The sequence below is a fragment of the Cololabis saira genome, chromosome 2, assembly GCF_033807715.1.
Source record: "Cololabis saira isolate AMF1-May2022 chromosome 2, fColSai1.1, whole genome shotgun sequence".
In the NCBI taxonomy this organism is placed as follows: Eukaryota; Metazoa; Chordata; class Actinopteri; order Beloniformes; family Belonidae; genus Cololabis; species Cololabis saira.
The window spans coordinates 43,699,984-43,723,663 of NC_084588.1; the positions used below are offsets into that span (position 1 = coordinate 43,699,984).

The following is a 23,680-nucleotide window of genomic DNA, read 5'->3' on the forward strand; positions in this document are numbered from 1 at the left end:
GCATGTTGCTCTATTGATAGGGAGTTGGTTACCCATTGAGAACCAAACTAATCGATAGCAAAGTGTACTCTCAAATCAACTGCAATCACCCCAAGTGAAACAGAGAATGCTGGTCCAATTTGCTCACAAACACAACACACACTTATTGAGCCCATATACAGATACAGCAGGTAACTATCTCTTCAACAGTACTTGATATGGACTCTAATGCCTAGATTAAGGTTGTGTCTCAAAATAATATTACAGCCACTATTCTCAGTTTATCTGTAACAAGTGCACACATATTTTAACAGAACTGAAGAGTCTCATCAGAACTACTCTCAAACAGAGAAATTCCTCAAAAAGCTTTTTCTCTATTTGGACTGATGAAGGATATTAAAAAAGATTGTGCTTCCCTTAGGAAAAGAATGAAAACATCAAATCAGAAACTGCTTATAAAAAATAAAATAAGAGAAATAGACAAAACAAATGCCTTCGTGTCCAGAATATGCTAGAAAACAGATGACAGATGCACGTTGGTGACTCGGCCAGGCTTTTCTTTGAAGTATTCCCCCGTTTAAAAAAAAAAAAGAAAGACAATACTGTAGAAACAATATTGTAAGATGTCTGTTCAGATGTTTTCTTTGTGCTTCTGTCTAAGGTGACACCTGAATGTAGAGCCGGATGTGTGGGAGCAGTGAAAGACTTGCAAAAGCAGACTTTACAGAGTGAATGGAAGGATTGGTCTGACTGTTGTGAAGGGATTTAACTGAATGACAGAAACTGCACAGCAGCTGACCCCCCCACCCAATAGTGTTGGAAACACAGTTGTAAAGCTTGATAAAGCCTTCACTGAGCAAAAAGAAAAAAAAAAGTAATTTGTGACATCTTCTTTTCTATCTCTCCAGGGAAATTCAGAAGACTTTCCGACAGATGTGTCTTCTGGGCCCTGAATCACAAGATAATTAAAAGGCTCTTCACGATCAGAGAGCTGCATCCTAATATTGCGCCTAATCATTTGTCTAGAACTCTGCACAATGCTGCTGCTTTGACATAATCAATGGCATTGTGCAAACAGGTAGGAAAATAATAGTTGCATGGTTTTGAACATATGAAGATAAGGAATCTGCTCTGTGAGAGCAGTATCATTCTGCCAATCAAGCTGTGAAATAGTCTGCGTGTCTTCTTTTTTTGGTGGTGCTGCATGTATATCCTCTGGATAGCCGACCACATCTGCTCGCAGGGAGCTGTTTGTTCAGGATCGAAGGAGGCTGCTCAGCTTTGGATCTGGAAATGAGGCTGTAGATTGGATTATGATGCCGTTTTTAATCTGCCTTTTCCCCTTGCAAGATATTGCCCCTCCCCTGCTTCTTAGCGTTATACAAAACTTGACAAGAGGAGATTTTGCTGAATTCCGGCACAGTGATGACTCCGTGATTCGTTGTGACACTCTAATTTGAGCTTATGCTGCCAGAGCTTTGATGCAGATGTAGGAATAAAACTTGGTCACATTCACATTTCTTCTCTCTGGGTCCATTACGAAGGTCCCACTCATCTTCTTGCATGATTCATTTGCAGTCGGCTTTGTTACTGTCTCTGATCCTGATTTTAACAGATGGTAACATACTGACATCTAGTACAATTTTTCTTCATGTCACAAGTACAAAGGTTTCTAGATTCTAATTTACTTTAATAACACACTAACCATGTGTTATGTGTGCTTTGGCTTGTTCATGCTAGTCATTGAGCCAAGAATTAACTGTTCAATTTAAACCTTTTTTTTATTGGTTGTCATCATTGCGGTTTTAATTGTAAGGTTGTGTGACACAAAGATTAGTGTTGAGGGTTTGCTCCAGAAGCAAACTGCTCTCAGACCGTCAGCATGTTAATCAGGGTTATATACAGTATCCGCTCTTAGACTCCAAACAAGGTAAGGGTCAACCTAATTTTAACTTGTCTCACGGTGCGTTTACATTCATCAATTCATTTGTCTTAAACTCACTGACAATGTTGCAATCTGTGTCACTGATTGCTGGGTTCAACAGCCCTTTTTTTTTTTTAGCATATTGCTCGAAGACACTTCAAATCCAAATGGCCAGCGCCAAATCTCTGACCTTTCAGTATCAGGACAGTCTCCCCAAGCCCCAAATCACCCTTCCTTGTGACATTTAACACAGTGAGCAAAAGAACAGATGGGGTCGGAGGAAAAACATAACCAGCTGGGAGGAGCGTAATGAAAAAGGCAAATGTATAATACCTATTACATATTTTACTTCCCTGAGGTATGTCCAAACTGTGTTTAGACCTTTTCTCAATTGTGCTTCTATTTGTTGTGGATATATATAACTATTTCTACCATATAAATCGACCTCTTACTCACACACACCATTGAGTTAAAGGAAAAAAAAAAAAAGAAAAACTTCTCAGGTCAGCTTTGGACTTCTAAATACTCAATATTTAGCATGCACTTCAACCAAAAAATAAAGATAGATGTCAGATAAATTGAGTGTGTCTTCAGCTCTTTGAAGAGTTTTATCTCGACTTTTGCACTTACAACTTGGGGCTGTGAGTATCTCATACCTTTCAAAGACATTTGCTCTTAAGGCAGAAAAACTGTTTTTGAAATAAGATTATGTATTATATGCTACTAGTCCATCACTGAAAATGTAGAAGTCTTATCACTAAATAGAGAAGTAAATTAAAATATATGAGGTTTATTCCCTTATACCTGCTCTAAAATAAGGAGAGCAGATGCTTTTTTTTTCTATCCAAAATGTCTTAAACTGGACAGGTCAAGGGAGGCAGAGAATCTGTAATTACATTAGGCAAACGCAACGAATATCAAGAAGCCTATCCAGTAATAATGCGGATGAACTGCATACAAACGTCCATATCTTAGAGTATAACCTGCATAAAACCCAAAAAGGTGATGAGGATGGGTCTATCTTGTCATTTACAAGCTTCTATGTGGTCATGAATTAAAGGCACAAGGCCAATAACGATCTCAGTACCAACAAAAGCACATCTGCAGGGCTATTTTACATCCGCAGGTTTGCTGCTGTTGTCCACTACAACAGATAATGCTGTTAATGTATAAGTAAAATTAAGTTTTATTGAAACAAAAATGTTTTATCCTTATGCATTTTAAAGCATCATTTGTAAAAGAACACAATAATGAGATTATATGTCGGTAAAGCTTATGCAAAATGAAGGCTGCATTCCAGTCTTATCACAGATGGGGTCCATGGTGCAAAGATAGATGAAGAAATCATAAAAAAGAATCAATACTGTATAAATTTGAAGAATTAATGCCCCAGACAGGTTATAGTATAATTCTAATATGCATGTTGTATCAAGTGTTGGATGCTCCATATATGGACTAGTACGTCTACAGGCCTCTAAAATACTGGGACAAGAAAATACAATTGCCACACTGTCTTACTGCAAAAAAAGGGGGGAAAAAGCCTGCTGAAGACTAAAATTGTTTCTAAATTATTCAAATTGATCTGAAAATTTCAAGCCATTTGATTATATGTTAGAATACACTGTGAAATATCATACTCCATCATGAAATAGTTAGAGAAGTAAAACTGTCAAGGGGGTGCAACACTGAATTTGAGAATGAACGACTAGCACCCTAAAAGACAGAAACAAATAGGCTATAGGCCTGTTCATGACATTAAAAGTGAAGGCTTTACAGGGAAACAAAAAAAAGGTATGAGTATTTACCTGAAGTCACTGTAGGGGTGAATAATCCAGAACCCAGCAGATTTAACTCTCTCCTGTTCCCGTTCAACAGCCTTCTCACTCCCAAACATCCTCAGGGAGAACTTGTTGACCCCCGGTTGAAGCATAGCTCCCAGCTGCCTGTGGATGAACCCTGCTTGGTATAATCTCTCGTCGTCCGGCAGAATTTGATCAATCCCATCCAACTTTATGAAGGCGGACTGCTGGTCCGAGGACTGGTGCGCCGGGGCGCCGCCGCTGGCGCCCTGCGCGCCCTGGTCCGCTCCTGCTCCGGCCCCGGGGGGGCTCTCTTCAGCTCCGGGGGGGCTCTCTTCAGCCCCGGGGGGGCTCTCCTCGCTCGGGGTGACGTCCCCCTCGGTGATCAGGCGTCTCTCCTCGGCCGAGTCCGAGTCGTGCATGTGCCGACTCGTGATGGACGAGAGGCTGCCTCGAAATCTCCGGCAATCTCCATTGGAGCTGGTTTTCATCGGTCTCCCTATGTCCGTCTCCATGATCCCAGACTCCCCACTTATGCCTTTGCAGCTTCCCCCAGAGGTCGGCGACGGCAGAGGCTTCATCCTGATGCTCTTCCTCCGGGTGTCCTTGTCTGCGTCTTCTCCTTCCCCCATGATGGACGCTTTCTGGCCAATGTGCTGTGGCAAACTATAGAGCCTTTTACGCATGGAGGAGTGCAGCCTGTCCATTATGACACTGAGACGCGAGGCAGACAATTAAATAAAAATCCAGATTGTGAAATGCTGAATGGGAAGGATTATTGCCGTCAGCCCCCCCAGTCCTCCGTGTTTTTTGTAAGAGGGATCCGTCTGGAGCTGATGTGAGTCCCTGAAACCCCCGCTACGCATGACACGGAGCGCCGTGGACGCGCTGGAGCAGATGAGAGACTCTCATCCTCGTACCTGCAGTTCTGTCCTCACGCACAGCCTGGGCGGTCCGCGCGGCCGCTGCGTCCTCGATGTGCGCCTTTGTGCCGCTCGCTCATTGCGCGTAAAAGTGAGGGGAGGGAGGGAGGGAGGGGAGGTGTGGGGGTGCAAAACCAAAACAAAAACTTGAAAGTCACCTTAGCGTGGCGTGTGAGAGAGGTACGTGTCGGCGGAGGAGGAGGATGTGGAAACCAGGGAAAGGTCACAGGCAAGACGGAGGATGCTCTCTCCTCACCAGACCTCCAGCCAGCTGCCGTCAGCGCCACACCATCACGCCAAAAGCCTGATTTATGGTTCCGCGTTAAATCGACGCAGACGATGCGTTGGTGTGACGCGGAACCATAAATCAGGCTTGAGGTTACCTCGCGCGTCGCCGCGTACCCTAGTTTAGTTTAGTTTATTTCGGTCATGTCACATCACAAAAAATAAATAAATAAATAAATAAATAAATAAATAAATAAATAAATAAAAATGACAACAAGCAAACGAATACACTGTTCAAAGAAAACATTACAAAAAAAATCCAATATACAAATACCATCCATACCGAAAAAGGTGTAGGCTGAAGCAAAGCTTATTATTTGCCTACCCTCAAAAAGATTAATTAAAGTAATGAGATGAAAGCAAGAAGTAAGAGAAAAGACTGACAGTAAAACAAATTGCCTCCATGGTGATAACAAAAATTCCTCAAGAAATAAAAAAAAAAAATTCAAAATAAAGGTGCAGTCATGTTACCTTCATCCTTAACAAATCAAATCAAATCACTAATTAAATAATACCCAACTAACACAACATGGCAAGCATCGCATCGTTCATCCTTTCTTTTCAATGTTTTTTTTAAATAAGGTTAAGGTTCTACATAATTTCAAATCCCTATCTAATGTATTCCATACATCCACCGCTGCCACTGTAGTGCATCTCTACCCTACGCCGTAGGCTCTGCGTTGGTGTGACGCGGAACCATAAATCAGCCTAAACACAGCGGAGCGTTTCCAGCTGCTGACATCACTGGTCCATAATCACAGCGCGATTTGGTCCATTATGAATATTCGTGTTCATCTATGGGGTTGCCATAGAGGCGAGAACTGCAAATACGCGCAGCCCACCAAAGGAGACTCTTCGTCCCATTCTTAAAGTTAAGGCTACAGGTATATGGTGGCAAGCCAGCTGTTAAGACCACTTAGAGAAACCAACTAACCCATTTTCCAATCTATTTTTCCCCCTTTTTTAACCGACATAGTCCACTCCACACAATTTCTGCCAAAGCTCCAGGTTTCACCCATAATTTGGCAAGGGTGTCATATAAATCTTGTTCTAGGACTGATAGGTAATTGCTTCGGTACGATCCAATTCCTTATTAGTATATTACTTAAAGATTGCTTAAGGATTTATGACATTTTACGGCAGATGTCATCAAAGAAATGCCCTCATATGGAGACTGTTTTTTTTTCTCCTTTCTCCACTGGTTGTCTTGTTTGAATTTTCATATTCTCTCCTGGTTTATCTATAAAATCAACGGGACTGGCGGTCTGGGTGGGATGCCTGCAAAGTGCCAGCTAAATCACTAAAGGGTCCATGTATTTAAACACTTAAAGAAAGGTTCTATTAGTCCATAATATTCTTTGTTTACCATAGTAGGAAAACACACACACACATATATTAGATCTCAATTGGAGAAAAAAACATGGTGGATATACACCAATATGGACTGGGTAATGTGTGAGGAAAAAAAGGATGCTATTGTTTAATGGAAATGAAAATTACCAACAAAAGGTTGAATTCAAAGACTTCCCTAAAATCAAAGTGAAAAAAATGAGACGGCAGGCTAATCTGCTGACAATATTCTCCTGATGAGAGGATGGATGGTTTCCTCCCAGATCTGGACCAGGGCATCATTGAGCTCCAGGACAGTCTGAGGTGCAACCTGGTGGCAACATGGACCAAAACATGATGTCCCAGAGCTATTCTAGTAGATATTGTTCAGAGGAGCACGGGGGCTAGTCAGTGGTATCAATTCCTTCATCCTCCAGGAGCTGCATGCATACCCTCACCATGAGGCCAGGCATTGTAGTGCACTATGAGGAACTCAGGACCCACTGCACCAGTAAAGGGTCTGACGATGGGTCCAAGGATTTCATCACGATACCTAATGACGGTCACAATGCTTTTGTACAGGCTGTAGATTTCTCTTGCTTAACTCTAGGGATATGCCTCCCCAGACCATCGCAGAAGAATGTTACAGGCAGCATCACATTCTCCATGGCTTCTCCAGACCCTGTCACATCGGTCACATATGCTCAGAGTGAACCTTCTCTCATTCGTGGAAAGTCGAGGGTGCAAGTAACAGACCTGTCAATTTTCCATGGTGCTGGGCAAAGAGCACAGGCCACCCTCATGAAGTCTGGTTCTGATTGTTTGATAAGAGACAATGACTGCGTTTACATGCACTCAATAACCCCTTTAAAACCCGAATATTGGCAATAACCCGAATTTGCACGGCCATGTAAACACCAATAACCCCTTTGAATAACCCGAATTTGCTCATATTCCGGTTTTTAAAAACCTGAAAATGACCCCTGGGTTACTCCTTTTAAAACCCGAATATTCGGTCATGTAAACGCCAAACGGAATATCCCCATCAAACGGAACATTAATTTGTTTTCTGCGCATGCTCTGTTCGCAAGGAATCCTGGTCTTTTGAGTCCAGGAAGTTCTTATAAACACGGCGAAACGCAAGACCACGCCACACTTTTGGAGTGAGGAGGAGACTAATCATTTCATAAATCTAATGAAGGATATGAACATTTTGGCATTTGTAGACGGTAGAAAGTACCGGGAAGCGAGATTTTCAAGAAGGTGAGCGAAAAGTTGCGCGAAGGAGCATTTGTTTTGAATTTGGATACAGGAAGAAGAAGCGGAAATGACGGTAATTGCGTCATCACGTTCTCCGTGCATCGCTGGTTTGATCCAGATATCCCGAATGATTAATCACCATGTAAACAGGGATAACCCTGTGCTCACGCATGTAAACAAAATATTCCGAATGTTTCAGTAAACGGAATATTAGCTATAACCCGAATTTTGACTTCATGTAAACGTAGTCATTCACACCAGAGGCCTGCTGCAGGTCATCTTGCATGGCTCTGGCAGTGTTCAGCTTGTTCCTCCTTGTAGATACCGGTCCTGCTGATGGGTTAAGGACCTTCTACAGCCCTGTCCAGCTCTTCCAGAGTAACTGCTTGTCTCCTGGAATCTCGCCCATACTCTTGAGACCACGCTGGGAGATGTGCCAAACCTGTCTGCCAATGGCAGGTATTGATACCATCCTGGAGGAGTTGGACTGGCAGGTATCCAGGTATCTCTCAAGCTAACAGTAGTGACACTGATCCTAGCCAAATACAAAACTAGCCAAAAAACAGTCAGAAAAGATTAAGAGTGGGAAAAAAATGTTGGTTGGCTTCCACCTGTAGATCAGTCCTGTTTTGGGGGTTTTCTTATTTCTGCCCTTCCAGTGTCTGCTGTTAATTTCATGAAATATAACATTAAAACCAATAAAATGCTAAATTAAAAAAGTACAAAATAGGCAAGGCAAGTTTATTTATATAGCCCAATTTAACACAAGGTAATTCAAAGTGCTTTACATCAACATTAAAAGCGGCAAGACACAATTAAACAGTAAATAACAAATAAAATGAAATAAAATTATGAGAAAAGAAGGTAAAATAATAAAAAGCACAAGTTGCTGAAAACTTAGGGCAGTAGAGTACAGCAGGTACACATCTCATTCGCAAGGCTGTGTCACCAACATAGTTGTGTAAACCTTGATGACATGTTGATGACGACCAGTGATTAGAATCAGGTGTGTTGAAGACAGGGAAACATCTAAAACATACAGTAGACTAGCCCTCGAGTACCGGCTAGTGTGCACCCCTGTATATATATATATATATATATATATATATATATATATATATATATATATATATATATATATATATATATGAATAAAAAATGGTCTCTTTTAAATGAGCCTATATAATATATGCTTAATCAAAATAGACCATCTTATTAGTATCTTACTTGGAATACTGGGAACCACGTAGCCTATGTATATATATATATATATATATATATATACATAATATGTACAGACCAAAAAGTTTGGACGTACCTTCTCATTCAAACAAATGGGGAAGTGTGTCCAAAAGTTTGATCTTCACTATATGTATATGTATGTGTATACATAATAGTGCATACATAGTTCTTTTTTCCCATAAAAGTACTAATAAGATGGTCTATTTTCATTAAGCATATAGCCTACCTATGCTTAATAACAGCCATCTAATAAGTATATTATATTACCTTGAGGTCGATGGGTTTGTGTTTTCTTATTAGTCTGATAGGCCTATAAAAGGCCCAGTGGTCCCACGGTGTCCCGCCCTGTCCTACGGCGTAGGGTACGCGGCGACGCGCACCGTACGGTACCCTACGGCGTAGGCTCTGCGTTGGTGTAACGCGGAACCAAAAATCAGCCTTTAGCTCGTCCGCCGTGTCCTTGATAGAAACTGTCCACAAACATCTGTCATGGCTGCCAGTCACACCTGGAAGCTGAAACACTATGGTCGCCTCGTCCTCTACTCGGGACAGAAAGCACCAAACACGTGGAAGGTATGTGAGCCTAGAAATCTAACTTTACCTTACTTCAGTGTATGCTAATCAGACAAATGTGTTTCAGCTAATGGACGTATTATTACCATCAGACATCATTAACAGCCTCTAGCTTAGGTTTACTGAGCCACTTTTGAAGGCATAATATCAATATAACAGTCTTACATTTTTGTATCAATCATTTATTCATTTATTTCTTCATTCATCCATTCATCTGATAGTTAAGCTGCAAAGGACATTGCCTGTTGTGCACCACTTTTATTTTCCCCACCACATCAGTGTTTCTCTGTAGTTTTAGGGCATTGTTACTCATTAATAAATACAACAAATATAGTAGGGAAGGTAAGAACAAAACAAAAAAAGTTAAATAAATGACCTTGGAAAGATAATGTTACTCATAGGCTCTGAATGTTGGTTAATTTTCAATTAATTGCTCAATCATACTGTCAATTATCAAGTATAATTTTATTTAATTTACTTTTTGTTCCTCTGACTATGTAATGCCCAGAGTAACTTAAATTGGACCACATTTTTTTTTATTTTAGTAAAACATAAAAACTTTGAATTTATTAAACACTTTGGTTAAATGTACTTAGGTTCTTATTTATTTATTTATTTTGTGCATGGTGGTCAATCTACACCATGGATCTAGATCTACACACCCATGACCGAAAAGGAGCAGGATGAAGACAAGTCTTATTTTACCTGCCCCTTATTAAATACCAAAACAAAAAGAACAGTCAATGTAACCAATATTTACAAAAATATACACTTAAATAGAACCAACCACATATATTAATAATACTGCTTAAGTCCCAGTCTATTCATGATCATATAACTTAAATATTTTATCTTTATACATTTTTTTGAACCTAAGTAAGTTTGTGCATTCCTTTAAATCATTCTGTAGAGAGTTCCACAGTTTTACTCCCACAACCGATGTACACATCTGCTTAAGAGTGGTCCTTGCATGCTGATGTTTGAAATTATATTTCCTTCTATGTTCTATAACTTCTGGATTTGAAAAAACAAACAACTGCTGTAGATTACTTGGTAATACTTTTCTTTTTGCCCTATGCATAACTAATAATGTCTGTAACTCAACTATTTCTTTAAATTTAATAAGTCCTGAATTAATAAATAATATGTTGGTGTGTTCTCTGTAATCTCTTATGTATACATATGTTCAGACATGTCTTAAAAAAGAAAGATGAAACCCAGAAAATTATATTTATACATGCATTTTATTGACGGAAACAGTCAGATGCATCTCTTTCACTCAAAACCTTACCTGCAACAAAATGGAAATTATAAAGTTAGTAACATAGTCCTTCATATATCATTTAAGATGAGACTTTCTTTTGTGACTGTGATGATGGTTAACACAAAAGGGTTTTGTCAGATGCTGTTACTTGCACTTCAAGACATAAAAACAAATCTCCTTAAACAGAAAATGGAATGGTAGCTTATTAAAAAAGTGCCAGAATTTAAGGAGTAGGACCCAAACGTAAGTCTTTTATTTAACCAGAACGTGCTCTTGAAGCAGCATATTAGGGGGGGGAAAAAAAAAACACGACAGAGAGAACGGTTATGGACTGGCAGGGATTGATAGAAATGTAGGAAAATATTCAATAGCAGATGATACAATCAGGGAAAACGAGACACAGGTGACAATAATCAGGGAAGATGACAGGAGGACAAGGCAGACAGATCAGAAGCTCCTGAATGCAGCACAGAGCTAAAAAACCTCCAAAAAACAAACAAATGCAACAAAAAGTAAGCATAATTCCTTGAATCACAACAGTTAAAAAAATACATAATAAAAATGCAGAATAGCAGTGATAAAGAGCACATGAAAACCAACAGAAACCAAGATCATGACAAACAACAATAAAAAACATGGAGACTTTAAGAGAAATCACAAAGTTGACTTTTCTTAAAGACTATTCAGAAAGAAATAAAAACTCAACAACTTCCTTTTAATAGGACAAACACATTAGCCAAATAAAGCTCGTAGGAATTATGATTCTTTTGCTGAAGGCCCACTGGGAGCACAGTGGACGATTGTTGTTTTTCTGTGGTTCGATGTATAAACATGCCATTTATTAAAACCTAAGAAAAGCAGCATACAGTACATGAGCATGCAGTTCAGAGTCTGAGTTAGAAGAAGCATTGGTCCCCTGGGAAGACAAAACACAAGTAAACATGTAATTAAATGACAAGAAACAATATTCATCGGAATGTACATTAAAAAAATAAATAATTTCAATACTTGTAGAATAAGCTGGTCTTGAGTTTTAAAAGTCACTTAACAATGTTAAAGGGGACCTATTATGGCATCTGATACCTATTTTAAACAGGCCTTGAATGTCTTAAAAAGAAGCTTTTGATTGTTTTTGCTAAATAAATTAGAAATTCAGCCTCTGAGCCATGTCTTTATCTTCCCATTCTCTAACCTCATTATCTATGCAGGATTCTGAGTGGGCGGGGCTATGATAATGAGGCTCTGTGCTGATTGGCTGCCTGAATGACGCGATACACCGCTACGAAAAAATGGCGGAAGCTCCGGCCGGCGGAGTTAGTTGTGGGCGTGGTTTCACGCATCGGAGGCCGAACTATGTAAATCGTATTTTCGTTGCGTAACGAAAGGGAGCAGAATCTGAACGGCTCGTCGAAGTCACATCACACGGCTCATCCGGGCGGCTGTACAGACACTGCAGAATTTGGTTGCTCTCCTCCTCTGAGTTGGCAGGCTGAGGGGAGACCACTTTATATATGTTAAAGCAAGAGAAAACGTGTTTTTCATAATAGTTCCCCTTAAAAGAAATAAAATCACTGAAGCAGACCAACATCTACACCACAGTTTATTAGAAAAGTTGGTTTGGTGTGATGGAGGATTCTTGTTCAGTATGTCGCCTGCTGAGGTGTAGTACTTAAACTACTGTTGTTTTTGTATAATTTTCCCTTTAAGTTACTCTGGTCCACTGTCATTGAATCGTGTAAAGTTTCAAATTGGTAGACCTGACTGATGCTTTGAGACCTGTTGGCTGTAAAGAAGAAAAAAATCATTGAAATAAATCATTGTCTGCATGTGTCATTGACAGCACCAGACTTCTGGAGGCAACCTGGAGTTGTATATTTCATGTAAAGAAAGGGTTAGGCCACTATAACCCACAATATATTTTATAATATCCTTCCTTACATTTTAAGTATAGTATACATATAAATAAATAAATGAATGCATAAAAAAATGTTTTGATAACTGAGCTTTGCTGCAATCACTGTTCATCTGTAAGAGTCGATACCATTTCATGCTGTAAATTGGAGTACATGGTAATCTGTATGTGTGGCATTTACAAGATTTTACCCGACTGGTTTTTAATCACTCTAATCAGTCCAGATCTTCGTGATTGGTTAATGCATCTTAATTAAGGATATCTAAACCATAAAATGGCATCATGTCCACAATTCTTTATTCATTCGGCTGTAAAACCAGGATCTCTGCAGAATTGAAAATATCTCAGTATGATGCTGCACTATAAAGTTTGTGAACACATTATTTAACCAAATGCCTAAGGAAAGTTCCAGCTTTGTATAAAATGCGCCACTATTAGGAACAGTAAGTACACATTTTTTATGTTCTTTTTTTTTTTTCTTTTACTAGATCTTTAAGGCAGAGGGTGATAAACCTGAAGTCGCCCTTACAATTTTGGAGTCTGGATATTTATTGGTCTTTCAAGGACAAGACTGCTTGGTAAGGAGACAATGTGGTAAGAGTTATGTCCTTTGTTGCTGTTTGGTATTTGTGGGTACATGATTTGTCCCTTTTCCCCTGCACACAAACCATGGAAGATTACGATCATTTCAACATCTCTGGTTGTTTAAAGGCAGGGTAAGGGATTTCTGTCTGCTGACATTTGAAACAGGACATTAAAACAACACAGAGAGCTAATTTAGCTCCTTCCTCCAATCTTCCCCAAGAAAATGGTAAGCTCTACAACCTAGAGCTACATTAACAAATCCCACTTGTCCTCATTAACCTTGTCCAGAGGTGGGATCGACATCTCCGGGCTTGAAAGCCATCTGGGATGGACCAGTGGAAACGTGTATTGTGATCAGACGAGACAATATTACATTTTTCTGTGATGTATGTGGTGGTATCAGTGCATGACCTTGGCAGAGGTCATTACATACATGATGGCAGCGTTACTGCAGAAAACTACATTTTCAGACGTTGCCTTCAAGTCAAAATTTTTTCCAGGGATGATGCAAAAATGTATACATGTTAAATTAAATTACATTGTACTTGACGAGTTTTGACAAGCTTTTTTTTGTTTACTCTCTCTTTTTCCATGTGGTTCCAACTTCTTCTGATTTCTGATTTTAAATACTTCATTCATTGTTTTATTTTCCGTAGCTACTTAAAACCTGTGTAGGATCTTGATGTGGCATTTATCTCACCCTGGACCAGGGGATACTGGGATACATGTATAAATATTTTTCATGCTCAGAATTACAACATTATAAGAAAGTGACTTGGATGTGTTGATTGAATTTGTTTTACTCATAAAACAAGAACTTGACATCTGTTGACCAATTCATGTGGAATCATTGCTCAAAAATTACAAAAAAAACAACTAAAAAAAAACATTTGTATATTCATTATGAATAAGCAACAGATGGATACAGTGTAATAGCAGAATATACAATTAACTGTTAAATAACAAAGTTGACAACCGAGTGGTGGGTTGTCAACTTTGTTATTTAACAGTTAATTGTATATTTGAGCAACAATCCTTTGCACAGACGCTTCCATTTTTAGAAAATCATTTGACATCCTTTTTTTTTTAATCTACAATACTAAAAAATATCATAAGAGAGGGAAAAGTGGGGTTCGTCCTGGATAGATCACCAGCCTGTCACTCGCATACAAAATAACCACACATGCTCACTCCTATGAGCAATTGTCAATAACCAATTAGCACATATTTGGATTGTGGGAGGAAAGACCGAGAGAAAACCTAGACAAGCACAAGGAGAACACACACACTGTAGTTGTGGGGCAACAGTGCTAACCACCAAGCCCCCATTCTGCCCCTGGTGTGCTCATTTGTGTGTTGACACAGTTGCAAGGATCAGAGTATTGCAGTCATGTCCATCCCTGAGATTTCTCATGCTTTTAGCTGCTAACAGCTCATTTGAGTGAGATGACCTTATCTGACGTAGTAAGCACAATATTATAGCTGTATGTTTTTGAAAGTGGGTCATAAACTCTTCATGTGGATTAATGCAGTTACAGTTTAGGAGACCACTCGCTCGAATAGTACAATGAATTTTCCATGAGAAAGAGTCAGTTTAATATTTCTGCTGTTTTTAAAGTTAAAACAAGGTCCATGGCAAAGAATCCTGTTCAAGGGTTATTCTTTGCTGATAAAATATGTCCCTTTGACTCAAAGCTGAAGCTTTAACATTAGTGAGTAAATAGAGACCCCTACAGACACGTCTGGGTAAGACATAGTAATATCTGTTTAGAAAACTGTACTAGTACTTCCTTTCTTTGACCTTCACTTTATTTTCTTCAATAAGACGTTTTCACTCCCTTATTAAATTATTAAACGTTTTTTTGTGATCCAACCACATCATAGTATGTAATGTATTAACACATCCAGTGAAAGAAGGTGTTCACATTTCCATTGGTGACGGTATTTATTCTCTTTTTTTCCTCTTTCAGGATTCCATCCCTTTGCTCTCTATGTCTGATTCTCTTAAAGTCCAACACAAATGTGACAACCTGATCTTTCGGTTTACTGTGCAGGTGAGTCATCATATGGATTTCACTATGAGAGCTGTTATATCTATTGCATCTCAAGGTCCAACCCAGTATTTCAGGTTTCTGGAAAGTTAGAGAACATTAAAATGATAATTTAATTTGGAAAATAAATCCAAAATAATAAACCATGTACCGCATTTGAACTATCATTATTTATTGTAATGAATCCTCATCATAGCATCGCAAGTTTCTGTACAGACCTACTTTTTTCCTCCCTCTCTCTCTCTCCCTCTCTTTCTTTTTCTTCTTAGTTGTTGATTACACGAAGGAAACATAAAAAAAGCTCAGATTCTGTTTTCACGTGCTAAATTGATTGACAGATACATGCTGTGTGTGTTTTTTTTAATATCCACAGGGAAAGAGCCGCATGATAAGGATGCAGTTTGATGGAAGTAACAGGGCAGAGGCCATAAATGCTTGTTCATGCGCTGCTGAAAACCTGAAGACGTACGTTCCTGTCACCACTCTGGATGATCAACCCCCTACTGATGTCCCTGCCCCAGAAACACAGGTTGCCATCCTTGCGTCTCAGTAAACACACTTTGTGAATTCTAACTAGCACTGACACGCATCAAATTTAACATTAGGTGATGGACCTTGAAATATTAATTAAAATAAAATTATACAATTATTTAAATAGTTAAATATGATTTAAATGATATGTAATAATCTCATAATAGTTATATGGAAATTAATTAGATAAGAGTTGATTATGTGTTTGTGATTTATATCAGGCACACTTTTTTTTCTTTCCACAGTTGAACTTTTGAAATTGGAAAAGGATCAGCTTTGCAACTGTTTATCTTAAAGTATGTTGTAAACATAAATTCATCAGCCTTGTGTAAGCTGCTTTAAGTTATCTTAGAGACGTTAATCTCTCTTGTCTCAATGCTGAGGTCAGCCTTATCAGCAGTGGCCACCTCTCCTCACTAGATGGCGCTGTGTACAACACTGTTGTATTCGTAGAGGTGACATTACAGCAGTAGTTGGTTGACTGAGATAAACATTGCAATGAATCCTACATGAATCATTTGACCCCTGAAGAAGATTCGGTGCAGACAACAGAATCTCTCTACCCTAAAAGGAAAATGAAAACACATTCATGTAATGTTTGTAGAAAAATCATATTTAATAATGGTGCCAGAGAAATGCTAAAAAAAAGAAGTGATATTTCATGTTTTATCTTCAGCTTCATTGTTGTTTTTTTTTCTGTATTTCAAGCATTCAACACTTTTTATGTTTGCATTTGTTTAGATTGAATAATTAAACTGGAACAGTCCTCAGGCCTCTGAGAAATCCAGTTGTTGATAGTACCATTTATTGAACTGTTGATTATAAAAACATTTTGTGTCCCAAACTTTAAAACCATCAACAATAATAATGAAACCATTTCCATTTGAATATTCTGTATGATTAATTTCTGCTTTATGGTAATAGTCACCATTAAAATGTGAAAACATGCATTTACAAGTATGATTCGGTGTAAAGTTTACATATCGGTCTTCTGGACTTCAAAGCATGAAACATGAAGGACTGGCCTAGGGTTGTACACTCAGCCATGGGCTGCATTTGACCTTTATGGGACATAAGCACTGAAGAAGTTCACAGTGAACATAAAAGGACTTTGAGTGGTGGGAAAATTTCAATTAGTAATGAAGCCATTGATTGGCCTCTCAACTCTGTGGTTCCTTGCCAGTCAAATTATTATTTTTTTCTTTTCAGAAATATCCGGAAGCGACTGTGGACAATGAGCCTGAGGTCGGCCAAGGATATTTGTCTGTCAAACATCTTATCAAGGTATTAAAAGTGAGAAGTATTAGACAGCAAGATAGCTAGAACTAACAACTAATAACATAAAGTCCGCTCCAACCAAGTTCAGAGATTTGTATTTTTTCAAAAATCATTTTCTGCTCAGGAACTTTTGGCTGGGTTTGAAATCAAGGCTCCATGACACAGTTGGAGGCAAGAATCATCCATTTAAAACACATTTGAGATTTGCTATTTGATATAGAGAAGGTTCTGACTTGATTGGAAGAAAATCTTATCGTCACCACACAATTGAGAATGATTAAAATCCTCTAGTGTGTAGTGCCGGAGGAAACTGTGTACACATAGTTATTGTAATAGTGCATACAATAAGTGTAACACAATGGGATTAATTTTGTGAAGAGCCAGAGCCGCATCACAAAGGTTAAAGGGCTACAATCTTAATGCTTGGTAGATTAATTTTGTGCAGTGCCACGATAAAAATTTAGAATAAAGAGCTGATATTATTACAAACACCTGCCTCATTCTTTTACCCTGATAAATTTACAGATTTTCATCAGAGACAGCTGAGATAAACACCGTCACGGCTTAGCATAGTTTAATTTATTCATGGCTTCTCCTGTTAGTGTGCCCAAGCCTTGAAAGGAAAGAAAAGTAAATAAATTACAAAAGGAAACGGTAATTTAGCTTAATTAGTCCACAGCTGGAAGCTAACCAAAATATTTAATATTTGCAGTGTGCATTTATGATTTCAGTCCTAAGTAGTTTTTTTTCTGTTAAAACAAACCCTGCTCTTCTTCTCTGCAAGTGTGGCTTCAAACTGTTATGAGATCTGTCCAACCCCAGCATAGCAGGGAGCCCTGTTTATTTCCTGATAAACAGGATGATGAACATGATTTTAAACCCTATTAAAACATTTTTTTCTGCAAGTGGACAACCCAGAATACATACCTGTTTCTACTGTACCTGGGCTTTAAAGATGCTCATTATGAAAGCTTACAACTATATGCTAATTTAGCTAAAAACACATGAATCTTATAGTAATTTCAATGATGGAATGACGGCACATGGCCTTCATTTAAACTCAGTTATGAACGCTAACATCCCTCCCATTTTGAATTCACTGAAATATTTGCTCAACCTCCCACAGGACTTCTTGGGAGAGACTGCTGTGAGCCTCCCTCAGATCTACCATCACAGTCCTTTGGCGGGAGGTGACTTGGAAGGCATCCTGCGTGTTTGTCTGCTGGATCCCCACTTCCATGTATTTGTAGAGAGGGTCGAAGGTGAGCTGAAGAAACTGCTTCAAGAGTAGGAAATCTCAACAACAGCCAAAGGCAGCATGGTCAAGCAAGTTCATTGCATCTTTTCTGTTTGTTTGTTTTTAGAAGTGTTTGTGTAGGCTGTGCCTGTTGGTGGTAAAACAACTTTGGCTTTGCTTGCAGTGTTCTCTGAACTGTTAGCTCATATATCGTTCAGTTGGGATGGTTTTGATAATAGTGAAATACAAATAATTAAAAAAAACTAATGTTTTTCACATTTTTATTCAGAAAAAAAATATTGTTTTCACTCATATGTTTGATCGTGGCTATATACTCTGGTCCCTTTGATCGCCAACTTAATTCAGGTCCATTTCCACTGCAACACACATGGATACATTGTATTTAAACAGGAGTCATGCAGCTACAGCTGTGAATGTTGCTATGCCAGCTTCCAAGTGATCCCACAATATTAAAGCTTCACTGAGTTAAAAACAAACTGCCCTCCATATATCTATTTAAGAATACATATTGCATAGGATTATAGCCATGCTATACAGTCAAAGAGAGAAAAAAATAGAAAATGAAAATCAATTAATGAAATTGGGAAATATAAAAAAAATATTTTTACAGATTTTTCTATCATTTGAACACTCATACTTCAACATATACAAGACACCTAAGTTACTCTGGAAAGAAAATATAAGTAATACACATATTCTTCTTCTTCTTTTTTAAGATAGTTAAACACACATTTCTTTAAGTACTCTCAGTTAAATTTAAATACTGCCAGTCACTGAAGCCCTTGCTTCACAATAAAAGTTCTGTTAAAAGTAGACTTCTTGTCACAAAGCAAATAGGTAAATGACAATGATATGCTGTACAAATTTTCAACAATAAAAACTATATATATATATGTATATATATATATTATATTTATATATATATATATATTTATATATATATATATACATATATATATGTATGTATATATATACATATATATACATATACATGTATGATTTGATAAGGATGATTGTATAAAAAACATAGGTAATCTTGGATGCAAAATAAGCCTCACGAGGGTCAACAACAGAAAATGTCTATTCTGAGTATCCTATTGCGTAATTATCTTGCATGCATTTTACATGATATGTAGTACAAAAGGGATTGCCTCATCTGAGAACATGATTAAAATGAATGAAGGAGAGACATCAACAGCACATTAAAAATGTGAACACCTTTGTGGTGGATAAGTCATTATTCGTCATCCTGAAATCTTCACGTAAGACTGAATAAGGCATGCTTAAGACAGCCATTATGTTCTTTTTGTTGCCAGTGTTATGCTGATATTGTTTCTCATAAATTGAGATAAGATATGCTTTTTTTTCCAAAACTGCCCGTAGCTCTGTCAACCTCTGATACTTTCATGGAGTCAAAAAAATGCAGTTTAGCCATCTCATCTGTGGAGAGAAAATCAAGAGAATGCGTGACTGGATTATCCCCACAGTGATTCTATATTTAGCCCCCCGTCCCCTCCAACAGTGTCTTACTCGGGTAAATTGCTTATTTTGTGTTCCGCTGGCGAATGTTTTTGTCCTTGTGGTTGTTTGTTGAATTTGTCTTCCTAGGAAAGGAACAGTTATTATTTAGTGACCAAAAACTAATATAAAATTCAAATCACAATTTCCTGTATTTATGCATGTGCAGCATCACAAATATTTAGATACTTACATCGGTCCAGCTGGCTCATCATCTTTGACATGGGGAAAAATTAGACAAAAATAGAACGTTAATCACTGAAAAATGGTTTGCATGTTTCAGCACAATGACTACAAATGATATGTACTCTGGTATTTTCACTTTTTTCTTCCTTTTTTTGTCAGTCAGGCATGATTCACCTTTGAAGTGGCAATCGGATTTCAGAAAACCTGTCATGTACAAAGGCGTGAAATTGATGTGTTTTTACATGTCACACTTGTGTTTAAAACAGTCTGTGGCCAACTCACGATGTTATTTACTCATGAAATGGCACCAAACCATGAGTAAACGTGAAAAAACCCCATGAGTATTCCTGTTTGTTTCAAATTGAGGAAATGAGTGGGAGAGTTACAGATGGTTCACTTAAAGCCACTGCATAATTATACTCAAGTTTCATATCGTTCCATATAAGGGGCTGTTGAATGCATGAATTCAAAGTGACAGACTTTGAATTAAAATATTTGTCTCCTCCAAACTGTCATAGTGTTCAATTCAGCAGTAACTAGATACCATTTTTAATATGACAAACATATAAACTTCTTTTTTTTTTTTTGCTCACAATACAGTAGTGCAAAAATATGATTGATCTAATCTAACATTTTAAAAAAAGCAGAAAGATTGACTCATGGATGTTGTTGTTTGAGGAAAAAGTGGTTTCAAACACCAAAGCTCTTGGGTCATAGGGTGGTTGGCGTCTTGCAAACTGATGAAATGTGTCAACGAGTAAGTCACTGTGAGGTATTTCCATGCAGTTATTAGTTTGGGATAAGCAGCATTAGCAACATTCCATGGCATTAAAATGGAGCAGATTATGGCAGTTTTAATGTTGAGACAAAAAAAAACAAAACATGGTCATGTGAGGAGGAACGTCCAACAGCATTTACCACTGCGGTATGCATGACGTTAACAGATTTGTAGTGTGCTTGAGTAGTTGTTCATCATAATAACTATAGCACATTAAATGTGTTTCCAACTGTTCTGCTTTTAATTTTACCCTAAGAACAAACAGTAGTGTACACGAGTGCAAGTTGGATAGCTAGAGTTCTGTCTTTTTGCATAAAATTTGCCATTAGCAAGTCGTTGCATATAAATGTCAGCCTTTGCATCAGAGCCTTTGGCTGTGGAGGTAAAACTTGCTCCAATCCAGCTAAGGCATCAGGAGACCAGAATTTATAATGCACACGGACAGGGGCCAAAACCACTGGGAATAGAGGATGCTTAAAGGCGATTTCAGAAAGGCTGTGCATCCCGAGCTGGGAGTCCTCAATCCTGATGTGAATGGCATAAACATCCAAATATAATCTACCTTAATCGCTTCATATTTTTGGTAGAGAAAACCAAATTAAACAGATGCACAAAGCTTACTCTGGCTGCGCGATTGCTTGTGCACACATATGTGTGTTTGAGTGAACATTTGCCCGTGTATTTCCAACTGTTTTATTTCGTTTGTCGCAGTTAAAAATTGTTAGTTTAATTTTGAATTATTTAAAAAAATAATATTCATCACAGGGATGCTGTATGATTATATAATACGAATTTAAATATAATTACATCTTAGTTGTGTAATTCACAATACATACCTAAACATGCATTTTATTCTATTATAGACAGAAACACCTTCAAATTCATCTATAACTCATTTGTTTGCCAGGATAAAGTATTGATGAACTAATATGGAATTAATACAAATAGTCAATTTTATACATTTGTTTTCATTCACTATTTAAATAAATAGATTTAGTGATCAGCCCACAGTGATTAATAAAAATATTTCCTTTTTTATTGTGAAGAAATACTTTGGCATCTAGGTCAGATCCTATCACTTTAGAGTTGCAGAAACTTTGCAGTTGTGATCTGCTGGCGGTGGAAAGACTGGCAGCATTTCGACCCTTCAAACAGATCAGTAGACTTAAAGGATATAATTGGATTGGACCATGAAGAGGGGGGCATGTGAGCACGATATGACACCCAAGACACGGGGGTCTGTCAGCAGATGCCTAGCATCCATCCTTCGCTTTGTAAGTCTTTTGCTTGTAATTAGTAATTGGGAAGCGGGAGGTAAACGAGAGCTCTGATAGAGTCATCTGTGATAGAGTATGCCAGGCTGTTGTCATCTGCCTTAATTTGCATCAGTTGAGTCTATTTTATGCGTGTAAATTTGCATTCAAAAGTAAAAAGGACCAATCCTCATGAATGGAGGTCAAACACAATCTGCAACGACTGGAGATGTCCTGAGGTATTTCTAAACACTGTCATCTTGTCACATTTATTTATTTCTCTTGTGCTCCTGAAACCACTTGGCACTCACTTTGTTAAATGGAAAACTTTTTCTTGTTTCGTGGGGTGCAAGGTTTGATGAAATAAAAAGATTTATAGCAAATGTAAAAAGTAAATACTTTGTACTGTATCTTTGTTATTTTTTAATATTTCTGTTTTTTATTTACGGTAGTTTTTTTCCTTCAGCATGTCCTTGTTCAGATTTGAAATATCGGCATACTTTTGTTCCTCAAACTGCATTATGATGCCTAGTTTTAACCTTGAATTGCCAACAGAGCTGAAGCCCGAAGCACTTCAACAGCCAAGTACTCAGTTTTACTTCAACTTTATTAACCTGAATAAAGGAAAGGAGATAATATAACAATAATAAATGGTTCACCAATGGAGCTGTCCTGGAATCAGAATCAGACACACACACAGAAATGCACATTTATTAAAAAAGGAAAAAACTAATATATCAGATGGTCATAAGTATTCAGACCCTTTGCTGTGACACTCGTATTTAACTTGCATGCTGTTCTTTTCTTCTGATCTTCCTTGAGATGGTTCTGCTCCTTCATTGGAGTCCAGATGCGTTTAATTAAACTGATTGGACTTGATTAGGTCAGCACGGTGGCTTAGTGGTTAGCACTGTTGCCTCACAGCAAGAAGGTCCCCGGTTCGACTCCCAGTGGAGTTTCTGTGTGGAGTTTGCATGTTCTCCCCGTGCTTGCGTGGGTTTCCTCCGGGTACTCCGGTTTCCTCCCACAGTCCAAAAACATGCATACTAGGTTAATTGATCATTCTAAATTGCCCGTAGGTGTGAGTGTGAGTGTGTCCGGTTGTTTGTCTCTATATCTGGCCCTGCAATGGACTGGCAACCTGTCCAGGGTGTAATCCCTGCCTCTCGCCTGAAAATAGCTGGGATAGGCTCCAGCAGACCCCCGTGACCCTGCAAAAGGATAAAGCGGGTATAGATAATGGATGGATGGATGGACTTGATTAGGAAAGGCACACACCTGTCTATATAAGACCTTACAGCTCACGGTGCATGTCAGAGCAAATGAGAATCATGAGGTTGAAGGAACTGCCCAAGGACCTCAAAGACAGAATTATGGCAAGGCCCAGATCTGGCCAAGGTTACAAAATAATTCTGCAGCACTCAAAGTTCCTAAAAGCACAGTGGCCTCCATAATCCTTAAATGGAAGAAGCTTGGGACGACCAGAACTATTCCTACACCTGGCCGTCCAGACAAACTGAGCAATTGTGGGAGAAGAGCCTTGTGAGAGAGGTAAAGAAGAACCCAAAGATCAATGTGGCTGAGCTCCAGAGATGCAGTAGGGAGAAGGGAGAGTCAACTATCACTGCAGCCCTCCACCAGTCTGGGCTTTATGGCAGAGGTGCCCGACGGTGCAAGACATATGAAAGCCTGCATAAAGCTGCCAAAAACACATGAATGACTCCCAGACTATGAGAAAAACGATTCTCTGGA

The 23,680-nt window shown here is 38.4% G+C and overlaps 3 protein-coding genes across 3 annotated transcripts in view; 1 reads left to right on the forward strand and 2 right to left on the reverse strand.

Moving 5' to 3' along the window:
- The window catches only part of hcn4 (hyperpolarization activated cyclic nucleotide-gated potassium channel 4), a 95,761-nt gene extending 91,095 nt beyond the window's left edge, over positions 1 to 4,666 (reverse strand). The window contains exon 1 of the mRNA XM_061711249.1: positions 3,709 to 4,666. Within this exon, the coding sequence (XP_061567233.1) occupies positions 3,709 to 4,409 (701 nt within the window). The 5' untranslated portion in view covers positions 4,410 to 4,666. The remainder of the gene's footprint in view (positions 1 to 3,708) is intronic.
- A 4,558-nt stretch (positions 4,667 to 9,224) lies between these two features.
- Positions 9,225 to 19,135, forward strand: rec114 (REC114 meiotic recombination protein). The gene is made up of 6 exons (XM_061746181.1): positions 9,225 to 9,314; positions 12,979 to 13,068; positions 15,046 to 15,129; positions 15,500 to 15,655; positions 16,867 to 16,941; positions 18,062 to 19,135. Exons 1-6 carry the CDS (start codon positions 9,231 to 9,233, stop codon positions 18,224 to 18,226), a joined length of 654 nt encoding a protein of 217 aa, XP_061602165.1. The 5' UTR covers positions 9,225 to 9,230; the 3' UTR covers positions 18,227 to 19,135.
- The window catches only part of nptnb (neuroplastin b), a 31,842-nt gene continuing 26,607 nt past the window's right edge, over positions 18,446 to 23,680 (reverse strand). The window contains exons 7-9 of the mRNA XM_061746168.1: positions 19,905 to 19,926; positions 19,724 to 19,797; positions 18,446 to 19,633 (exon numbers count right to left, since the gene is read on the reverse strand). Of these exons, the coding sequence (XP_061602152.1) occupies positions 19,737 to 19,797; positions 19,905 to 19,926 (83 nt within the window). The 3' untranslated portion in view covers positions 18,446 to 19,633; positions 19,724 to 19,736. The remainder of the gene's footprint in view (positions 19,634 to 19,723; positions 19,798 to 19,904; positions 19,927 to 23,680) is intronic.